Source organism: Helicoverpa armigera, chromosome 4 (assembly GCF_030705265.1).
Source record: "Helicoverpa armigera isolate CAAS_96S chromosome 4, ASM3070526v1, whole genome shotgun sequence".
NCBI classification, from domain to species: Eukaryota; Metazoa; Arthropoda; class Insecta; order Lepidoptera; family Noctuidae; genus Helicoverpa; species Helicoverpa armigera.
Window position 1 is genome coordinate 8,936,120 of NC_087123.1, and position 11,583 is coordinate 8,947,702.

The window sequence follows — 11,583 nt, forward strand, 5'->3', positions numbered from 1 at the left end:
AATAAAATACATATTCAAGTTAAAACACATTTATTTATATAAAATTACTTAAACCTAAACTTACAGTAGGTGTTAATTTAAGACTAAATAAGCCCTGAAAGACTTTTATAATAATAGAGGCACAACTTTGTGTGTTTCAACCATCATGCAAAACTACTGAACATACTTGATAAACATTGGCAGTCAGTAATATAGTGTATTCACCTGAATAACATAGGAATAAGTTATTATATTTTCATCCATGTATGAGATGTTCCCTAGCAATGCCCGTAAAATTGTGGGGACACCTAGTTTTCACATATTTATTCTATAAAATACAACCAAATTCCAAATAAGTCTATTTTATTTAGTCCAAGATACTTTGGGTATATCAAAGTGTTCAGTCAAACTGTCCAGGTGCTGGTTGAACTTTTCTACCCTCTGTTTGTGAGTCATCTCTGCTTTCTGCTGTATTCTTTGTTTTTGCTGAAACAATATTAGATATATTAAAACAATATGTTCCCAGTAAAGTGATGTTTTTTTAATACTACTGACCAGTGGCGGCGTAGCATCGGGTGGCACCCGGAGCGTACTACCTATTGAGCACCCCCCGTCCCTCCCCAAAAAACGACAAAATATAATCACGGGCTAAAATTGTAAATTAAAGTACTTAAAAATCGTGTAGAAATCATTCATGGTGCTTTTTGCTAGGTTTAACATAAAGAAACCGGAGACAGATCACTGCAAACTTATAAAGCCCTAGCTGAAGCGATCCCGTGTCATTTGAGTTTTGAGACTTAAAATAACTCAAACATGTTTCTAAAAAACCAGTGTCCAGTGAAAAAGCCGCGAGCGTAGCGAGCGCGAAATTAAATAAATAAATTAAATTAAAAGAAAGAGGTGTAAAGTGGAAAAGTTGCGAGCGGAGCGAGCGCGAAAATTTTTGAGTTTTGGTACACAAAAGTCCTCCACTTGAGGTGTTTGTTTACAACTTAGAAATCGTCAGCGTAGAGCGTCAGTTGTTTTTGCTACTTCGGTGCTTTAACTTTTTGTTAGATTGTCAGTTGTTTTTGCTACTTCGGTGCTTTAACTTTTTGTTAGATTGTCAGTTGTTTTTGCTACTTCGGTGCTTTAACTTTTTGTTAGATTGAGGACTCAAGAAGTAAACGCAGAAGAAGTTTTTTTCTAAGTTTGAGGAATTAATTTAAGTAATCAGGAAATAGAACAAAAATAAACAAGAAAGAGAGGGTGACAGCCGGACTGTGTCACCCCTCTCAGTGTTGCCTCGACGTCTCGCGCATGCACTGTTGTGGTTTTGTTTGAATATCGTGCATTTAGTGAACCTAGGCTTTGCATCTGATTTGAAAAAATCGTACACTGATGACAGCCCGTTATCCCAGCCCATTTATCGAGGAAAGCAACTTTCTATGTGGGTTAGTGGAGAACTTCCCAAGGGACACAGTTAAAACCCCTGGCAGAAGCTAGTTTTATAACAAAACTAAATTCTTAAAGCAAAATAGATCTTGACTTTGGACTACAGGAAGTCCTTTGGTAGTTTGTTCACACACTACTGCGATAGAGAATTTAAGTTGTTGTTGAACTTGAATGAAGTAAAAATATACCATTTTCTCCTGCATCTTTTGGAAAGCCATTTCAGCCTTAGTCTTAGTGTTGACTACAACAGCAACTGGCTGTTGCTGCTGCGTTTGTTGTTGTTGAACCTGTTGTTTGACTTCATTCTCCATAAGTTTCTCCGTTTCCTTCTTAGCTTTCCTCTTCTTTTTCTTTTTGATGCCAGAATTGTCTTTTATCTTCAGCTGTGATCTGTTAACACATGCATATTCGTCTTCTTCACCCATTGTCTGTTTTGATTACAATTACAATTTCTAGAAATAAAGTATTCGATTTTCTGGAAAACAACACAGCACAGCACACGAAATGACGCAGTGAAATTGTCAGTGTCAACCGTCACGTTGCTGTCACAGTGTCACTGTCACGTTTACTTTTTTGAATGCTTATGTTTGGACACTTAGGTTTTAGTACGTTTTTTCCGAAAATCAAAAATAATTTACATTAAACTCGGTTTTGCTTGCAAAATTGCTGTATGGCATTTTTATGCTATTATGATACTCTATTTAACCAATCTATACGATCAATGAAATTGCGTAATATTTTGATTTTTTTTGCGCAAGTTAATTGATGCGGTCACTTGGAGAAACTATGAATTAAATAGCTTACACATAATACATGTTCCGTGGTATTTGTGTTCATATGTGTAAAATCTGTAATGACTCAATTTTCAGTCTTTAAAAGAAATGTGTGAGTCGTGAGCTTAATCCATACTAATTAAATGAAACGGTTTTTTTTTGTTTGGGCATGCCCACAACCTTAATAGACTTTTGACTCAAAAGTCTTCGCTTCGCTCGCGGTTTTTTTCTTTACATATTTAAATTTATTCTGCGTTTACTTTTTGAGTCCTCAATCTAACAAAAAGTTGAGACACAGAAGTGACAAAAATCACTGGTACTGAGTTTAATTTGAGAGTCCTAAAAAAATCTTTAAGTTGGTTTCATGTAAGCGGTCCGGGTACTTTTGTGATCCAAAACTCTAAAAATTTCGCGCTCGCTACGCTCGCGTCTTTTTCACTTTACAGTGTTTTCTTTTAACTGCTTGTTTTGGCTACTTTTGTATCAAATAACTCAAAAAATTTCGCGCTCGCTACGCTCGCGGCTTTTCCAATTTACAGTACTTTCTTTAACTGCTTGCTTTGGGTACTTTTGTATCCCAAAACTCAAAAAATTTCGCGCTCGTTGCGCTCGCGTTTTTTCCGCTTTACACAAGTTTCTTTTAATTTGTTTGGGTTTATGTGTGTCCCAAAAAAATTCACACGGCGCTGTTGATACGTATATATACATAGTATGCGTTGAGATATAACCTATGCTATGGCGCCACTGGCTGTGACCACAACCTTTTTTGAGGGCTGGATCCGCGCTTGCCCTAAGCTCTGATACTGTTGAACCGATTTGCATAATTATTTCATTGTAAATAAATACATTCTTAGGTGATATGAATAAGCGTTAAACTATAAAGAAATAGCTGTTTCCCACGATTTTTCTTGCGGTCTAAGGAAACTACTTCCCCAATACAAGTAGTCCTTTATTTATTGCGTGTAGGAGTAAAAAATCACACTAATATTTTAATCACACTAAAGTTTTTACGAATATAATAATAGTGTGAAGCATGATGAGATCAATGATGTCTTTTGGGGTATTTAATGCACTATTTACTTTCAGTAAAATATCAAATCTGTGCTACAAGTATGAAGCATAAACGACAAACTATAACACCCCTACAAGACACCCTATCTTGCGACGCGGAGCTCTAGCCGAGTTAAGTACACATTAACTCACGAGGGTGGCAGGTTGACTAGTAGCAAATATCATAAATAAATAAGTGATTGTTCACTACAAAAGAGCGGGAATGAATGGCGTTTCTTGGCGTTATCAGGTCGGCGCACGCGCGCTGCCCGCCGACGCGTACGGCCTAAAGATTAGTTCGATTTCGCGCCACGTGTCGCCACGTGCGTTCCGAATACCCACCAAATAAGATTAACGGATTTGCACACTACAGATTGCACACGAATGAGCAGGAAGTGTAAAGTGAAACGCCGGTAATGAGAACGCTTTGTGGGAGGACCGATGTAATGATATAGGAAATAAAATGTTATTTTATTATTATTTGTCATTCAGCGGTTTTCGAACTATTTTTGCCCTAAATTCTGACTGCTACTTTCCTTTTCCATGAAAATTTTAAAGCCATAATACTTAACATAACGGGGCGATCGAACTATAGAAAATACGTGCCACTTGTATGTAGAATAAGTAGATAGAGCTTTAACGAAGTTTGATGTTGCTTATTTAAAGAAGATAATTGACAGTCAGGTAAGAACCAATTTTCAAATAAAAGGAATCAGATAAGCTGAGATCTACCGAGCTCCTTCGATATTGTCCACTTTAGCTTATAACACGATCATAAGAAGAAAAGCCTCATCCAGCTGACAAGTTCACAATACCGATGACCTGAATGGCATTCTGTGACGTCAGAACAATGATGGGGTGCAGTGAGTTAGCTGATGACACGTGCCTTCTGCGATAAAGCTTCGCCCCTGTTACTCAACAGTTTTATCGCAACTATCGCGAGCCAAGAACTGAATCGATCGGCATTGGCCTTGTAAAGTTGGGGTACTTTGTAGGTGTTCTAAGATATTAGCTGAAGTATAGAGTAGAGCTAATCTGGTTGCTATGTTAAAGTTTTCTAGATCTAAGTTTTTTAAAGACCCCGACCTTTTGAAAGGATAAATAATTTCTCTACGTCATGTAGTAGCTTTTATGTACCTGAATTTACGGCAGCAGTTGAAAAGATATTACTGCTCCTAAAGGAGTGGTTATCATAATATCAACCACGACTGCTACTCGACTTCTAACCCACATATATCACTCGGATCTCGGAATGCTGATTTCTCCATTCTTTATACTGCTATAAAACTCTTACTTATCACTGATGGCAGAAAAAAGCTGTCATGTTCAATCAAAATATTCAAAAACATCGTAAGAAAGAACACAATGACTCCCAAATACATATGACAATAGTCTACTTGACTTCTATTAACGCCTCTCGTGCGAAATTCATCGGCTTAGTCCTCACTGTCGCATTACTCGCACAAATCCAAACAAATAGCTTAGGCTAGGTGCAGAACAATGGCGGGCAGCTAATAGACATTAATACAGCATTAGTTATAAGCATCGCACGCGCCGGTGACGCCTTGTTTGCCAAACTGCCCTAAGCTGCTATTTGTAGGGTAGGGATGCCATGGGGCCGGAGTGCGGTGGGAAAGAAATTGCTGGTAAAGATTTTTAACAGCGGTGCTTTTTGGAAGTATTCACAATATTCTTTAATTCTGACTGGCTTAAGTTTTGTGTTACACATGTGTCAATGGATCTATGTACCTACGTTACCTGTAGCTAATTAGGAGATAAAATAAAGGATGTCTTTTACGAATTTATTGAGCCTTTAAAATTGTTGCGAAGATTTATCACAACTTTAGGAGATCAACTTTGAATTATGTAGTAATATCTAAACATACGTAGGTAGGTAGGTATGTCTCCTAATACCGTTAACGTAAGCCTATATATTTCCAATACTATCCGCACACTTGGTCACCCTACATTGTAGCAAAATGTCGCTTTGACTTCTGAGAGGAAATCCTTTTCCCACGAGCTTTATTCAAACATATGTAAAGCGTATGATGGATGACGCGAGACCGCCCTTAAGCGGGGGTTAGCCGTTTAAATCACAATCATGTCAGCCCTAATACATTTTTTCGTTGGTCACTGAACGTTTAGGTTAAAATTTATAATGTAATTTATACTAGGCGGAGTTCAATGAAAGAGTTGAAATGGCACACGTCGGAATGATTGCGCTTTTTATTGTAACGCGCCCAGGGGTATAGTGTTACATTTTATTTCCCATATTCACGCAGGTCGAAAATGAGAGGATAAAGTAATCAAACAATTGTGTGTTCGTAATGTGAGTTGGTGAACTCGGAATCGCTGTTTTGTCATGACTTTGGTAAATATGTCTTGAAAACAATAGAATATGTGAGGTAAAAATGTGGAGCGCGTTGGAGGAGCGCCGGTGGGGGATCGCGTCAAAGTTTTCCCATTACGCGACTCGCAGACATTAGCAGCCCTCTTGGGTTCATTAAAATTTGTCAGCTTGTCGTATAGGAGTAACTTCTAAATGGATGTAGAAACTTCTCTAAGTGAAACTCGGCTGACGTAAAAAGTTTGTCGGATTTTGAGTTGGCGTTTTTTCGACGCCATCAATTTCTCAGCCCGTCAAGAAGATTATTCGCACTCGCATTGCGGAAAAAAGAGTAATTTAAGTTTTCCAGAAGAGTCGTTGCGTTGGAGTTATGATCTTTGTTTGAAACTTTGATTGATTTATGAAATCCTCATTGTCTGCTAGGACGATTAAGGGATCAGCGGGGTTTTGTATTAAAACTTCATAACATTATTATTTCTACGATAAATCATGCCAGCAAATTCTGCCTAAAGTTTTGTCAATATCTGGAATATGAAAAATACATTTTGTGAGTACAATTGAATTATCTCAATACCGAATCAGATAGACACAAACAATAACAAAACATTCCCCAAAAGAAAATTAAAACACCAACGCCTTTGATTTGATACTGCGCAATCAGTTGCTGGAGCGCACCAGTCAATGTTATTGTTCCCTTTATATTCGAGGGGTTAAATGAACCCCAGAGCACGAGGGTGACGCCGATAGTTTAGTTAACAGATGTAATTGTGAATGAATGAACGGAATCGAACGAGTGGAAGGAATGTCAACGTAATTAACGCTGTGGGAGACTGGCCATTAACAGTCGGTTTTTATTTTTTATTAGCTCAGCTTTGCACTGCTTTGCAATTTTGTGTCCCATGGCCAAAGTTGAAGATGCACATTATGAAAATGTATGTCCGTATTTAAGGAATTCGTTCACGTAGATTCCATTTGGATCACATTAGATACACATTAGATATTAGGTAATTTTGGGGTTTATTTTTAATTTTAAAGTGAAATCATATGGATTGTTTCAAGGAACCCTTAATTTATGTAGACAGTAGCTCTAGTATCAACTAAATCTCTCATTGCTTTTCTAATAAAAAAATTACAGCAAGCTAAAAATAAACACTGAAACCTAAACTCCTTAATCATCGATTAACCTAACGCGAGTTTACTGAATCATTTTTATTGAATAAGTATCAGCGTGATATAGATAGTGTAACCGCATCGCGAGTAGCTACAAGGGGTGTAACGGGAGACGGCGGTAAATCAAACTCATTGTGGGGCAACCCGCCCGCGGTTCGTAGATACACCTACCTACTTGCGGTAACTGCGATTTAAGTATTTATTCTCTTGTGAATTTAGGGCTTCACGCCAGTGTTAGGAAAAATGGCGGTGTAGGTAGGTAGGTAAATGCTGAATACCGCCGTGAAAAGGGAAAGGGTAATCTAGTTTATGGGCATACCTATAACATGTTAGAAATTGTACCTATACTTATTTCCTTTAAAAACTAGGAACCGGAATATATCTTTCTATATTTGCATATTACCTAAATGCTATTAAGGAATTAAGGATTAAGGAATTTTAGACTAGTCACGAATTAGAAAATAAGTTGCATTTTAGCTAAAATTGTCTTTCTTGCATCTGTGTTTAATTACGAGATAATTGTGGTGCTCTGTATTTAAAAAGAAATTAACAGAGCATCTGTCACAACAAAGAGTTATGAGTTTCGTACAGTTTGAAATCACTTGTCTATTTATGATTTGAGTTAATTAAACATAACAGTTTGATTAATTAGAGCTATTTCTAGATTGGTCGTGGTTTCGTAGTTAAATGGGACGTTTAACATTTTTAATTGACTAATCTGAACGTGTTTTGTCTGAATGATTAGACTCTACCTTCATTGTTAATAATTGCAATATTTCAGTACTTTTTTATGAAAACTATGCAGCCCAATCGGATCACACACGTATCCCATTTTTAAAGGACCATTCTCAAACAACTTCATCTAAACACAACAAAACAATCATAACCTAACTACCACAGACAGCTAGAGGGTTCTCGTTTCCCGCGCAAACGCACGTCAAACGTCAAACAATGACGCACGCGCCTTGACGGCGTGCTGCTAATTCATGCTTCCTGACCATAGATGAGGATCGAGTGAACTTGTGACCTGGCCTGTGATAGATAGGGCACGACATACGTTCTAGAGGGATACTGATTTGAAGATAATGGGTGTTCATTTAGTTTTTTAAGGTCCTTGGAAATGCGAATTTTAAGGGGTTTTAAGGACTGAGTAAGACTTATCGGATCAGAAAAAAAACATTATTTTGTATAGTTTTTTTTGCTGAAAATGTTATGTACCAACTACTATAATTTATAAACTAAGTCATGTTTTTAACGAATTTTCTATTTTCTACGAACTACGTAGCACCTCGTAGCGTCGTAGGCCTACGAAAGTCAAGGTAAATTTTTACCCCTATAGTTTTTGAACTAGTTACTTTACCATTTCCGAATATTTATTTACCCATATTACATCACAACTATTGTTACAACCTAAGTTGTAAAGCCACTAACAGACACGCATTACAGACGGTGCGTTTGGTGCGGTTAGCCGTCAGTCCGGGGGGTGGTTTATACCAAGCATTTGTTTGTCTTGTTCGCACTGTAGTTGCATGTTTGGCTCGTTTTAACTGCCCAAGTCATATGGCACTGGTGTTAAAAGGCAATTCAATGATGGTGAATTGTTGATGAACATTATGTTTGCAGGCAGACACAATATTTTGCCCAGAGAAGAATCGTTCGTAGGCTATAAAATGTAGAGAGAATTACTAACAAAAAAGTATGCTACATGAAACAGTTGAGAAAGTCAAAAGTGATTGCTTAGTTGCCTCATAATTTAAGATTCGATCTCGAGACTCCCACAATACATGACCCCAAAATCAGCAACCGCACATGGCCGGTTTCTGAGCACTCCAATAAATATATCGTGCATCTTACAGGCATTTAAGGTACCTAATAGCCTTATTTAAAAATAGACCTACACGTACCGAAGGTTTAGTACTATTCAACCAAACAGAACTTTAATCTCTCAATCTTAGGTAAACTTGTTTAATTGTTAACCAGTTTCCTCAAGCAACATATACCCACATATAGTTACGTATGTGAGGTAGTAATTAGGCGACGCACGAGCCGGTGGGAGGTAGGCGCCGGAACCTCGCCGGAGATGAAGGCGCGATACAATATCCGGTTAGACGCCATTTCCGCCGCGAGACGACGCGCGTGTGTGGAGGCCTTTAGCTGGCAGATAGATACAGCGTGATTTTGTATTGGTGATTTGCGCTAGTTTATATTGTTATATCTTACCTTCCAAGTAAATTATTTAGCGACGGTTTCACGTAAGAAAGTATAAACGATTTTAATAACATATCGACGTTAGCTGAAGTGATTGCTCCAGAGAAGAGCGTCTGACTGAATTCAGATTTTATCTCAGCTCTTGAGTCATATTTTGTGTTTTTACACACCACCACCCCATGAACTTGAAATAAGTTTATGCGTTATCACGAATTTCACCAGCGATATTGAGAGGTCTTAACAAAGCTTTTTGTAGCTACTAGATTCAACTGCATGTATTAACAAGTAGCTCTTTCTCGCAGTTTCACTAGCATTCTGCGGAAACATCTTTCCATACTCGAGTAAAATACAGCTTGACACACATTGCACAGTAGTTCGTCTCCATCAGTAAAATATTTGTTCTAATCCGTTCAGTAGCCTTTAGGGTACAAACAAAAAAACCTGTTAGTTTGAATAACTTACCCCCGCACTCAAAGACATTTAATGATTACATAAGTCACTCCTTAGTGACAGATTGTCATAGAAGTTCTGCACTAACTAAACGGCTTAAGTAACCATTAAATGTCTCTGAGTGTGTCTTCATCAGCTTTTACCTAAAACTTTTCCTCTTCATTAAATAATGTTAAATTAAATTTACTTTACTTTTACTTATATACCTACTCACATCCATCGACATAAATTACGCTCACATCACTAAATATCCACAGAATCCAAACTCATTGACAACCTCCTTTTATTATCCGCATAAATCCTCAAACGCCATTACCGCATAAAGTCATCGATTAAACTCATTACGAATGAAATTAATCGATACCGAGTACGTACCGATGAGGTCGATAAGGCAGACAGCTTCTCAAGAACTGAGGACCTGGTCCCTCGATCCTTTTGTTCCTGAAGAGGGAAACAGGATTGTGACTTGGGAATTATGCTTTTATGTGATTTTTCAGTCTGAGTGCTGGTTGAGAGGTGTTCAGTTAAGGTGTCTGGCAATGCTTCATTGGTATGGTAGGGAAAAGGTACTTGGTGGATGGTGTTATAGGCACTGTATGCGTGAAGGTAATATAGACTTGGGTCATTATTAAGCACCTCTTTTAAAACGCCACTACGTCCCGATCACCTCAGAATCAAGTAAAGATTTTCGCCTCTATTAGAGACAACTACAAACAATAACTGTTATCCTCTTCAAACTATTTACTAGTAATTTACTTTATTAAAGTAAATTACTTAGTACCAATAAAATCACAAAGCTCAAATGAGAACTGAACCCTCAAAAACTTTCGCGATACGAATCACAACGCCATCTCATCATGCCTTACAGATGTACATTACAACTACATGTAGGTACAATAAATATACATAAGTACAGTTCAGTAGTACAGTTTATACATGTAGTAATAATTATTCGGCGTGTTGCGATAATACAGATTTAGATAGAGCCGCGGCGAAGGAGATAACCCCTTACATAGCTCAGAGCACATAACGCCTGCCCACCCTGTGTAGCGTTGGACTAACAAGAATGGGAATTTAGTTTATGACTTTAGGAGGTACGTACTGTTTAAAAGTGGGATAATATGTGTTTACTATAACTAACCAGATACTGCATTTTATTGTAGGTTGGTGGTTAAGGTATGAAACATTGTGGCACTAATAAAGAGATTAATCTGTAAAGAAAAACAAACTTTTGCGAGGGATTCGAGATCCTCAGCTATGAGGATAGTTACTTTTTAATGAGTAGGCAAAATAAGGAGAATTGATCTTTTACATATATAAATGTTAACCAGGTTATACCTCTTATAAAAGAATTCAATATTGGGTTATATTTACCACAGTATTTTTATAGAGGAAGTTAAAATTGAGTAAATCGCGACGAAAAGGGAAAGAGTCGACCAGATTTGCACGTGCAAGCAATAATAAGTTATAAAAAACAGCTTTGTTAAACTGTAAAAGGTAACGGCAAAAGGAATCAAAACAGTATCTATAAAATGTTTCTTAATTAAAAAGCTTTAATAAAAAGCTTGTGCCATACTTAAGTTTCATTATTTATGCATTTACTAACAGTGTTCGGAAGTTCTTAATCGATGTTTTTATCAAAATACACTTAATTTTAATGATAATTATATAATGTTATCATTTATTTGAAATGATCAGTTAAAAGTAAATGTAGATGAATGTACAGTTAAAGCCATTTCCGCTACAATCAAGATTATGGTCTTAGCGAAAGTGAAATTAAGCGAAAGTAGTAAAAAATCGCAAAAAGTTGAAAAGTCGATGTAATCACGCAAATTGAATTAACACCTGTTATTCTTTGATGGATTTTATGTTTAATTGGTGCAATTAACTTATGTTTACTCAGTCATTGCTTAAGTAAAAGTTCTTGTTGGAAATATGTATTAGGACAAAATTTTTCAGCTATAGTCCAGCAGTCGGGTACCTATATAGACATTATTTTAAACAGAATTCCAAGAAGGAGGAGGTTCTATATTTGACTTGTTGATTTCTAACACCATTTTTCAAATAATACTTAGGTACTTGTAAAAGTATTTCAGATACAACACATTTCGTGTCTGTCGGTACTCGACGGATTTCTGAAAGGATCCAAGGAGGGTGGCGAGAGGCTTCGAG

The 11,583-nt window shown here is 37.1% G+C and overlaps 1 protein-coding gene across 1 annotated transcript; it reads right to left on the reverse strand.

The window, feature by feature from the left end:
- Nucleotides 1-13: 13 nt before the first annotated feature.
- Nucleotides 14-1,932, reverse strand: LOC110374824 (protein FAM32A-like). Its single transcript, XM_021332711.3, has 2 exons — nucleotides 1,602-1,932; nucleotides 14-465 (listed from the first exon to the last, which is right to left on the reverse strand). The coding sequence occupies exons 1-2, from the start codon at nucleotides 1,836-1,838 to the stop codon at nucleotides 343-345; spliced, it is 360 nt and encodes a 119-aa protein (XP_021188386.2). The 5' UTR covers nucleotides 1,839-1,932; the 3' UTR covers nucleotides 14-342.
- Nucleotides 1,933-11,583: the final 9,651 nt, after the last annotated feature.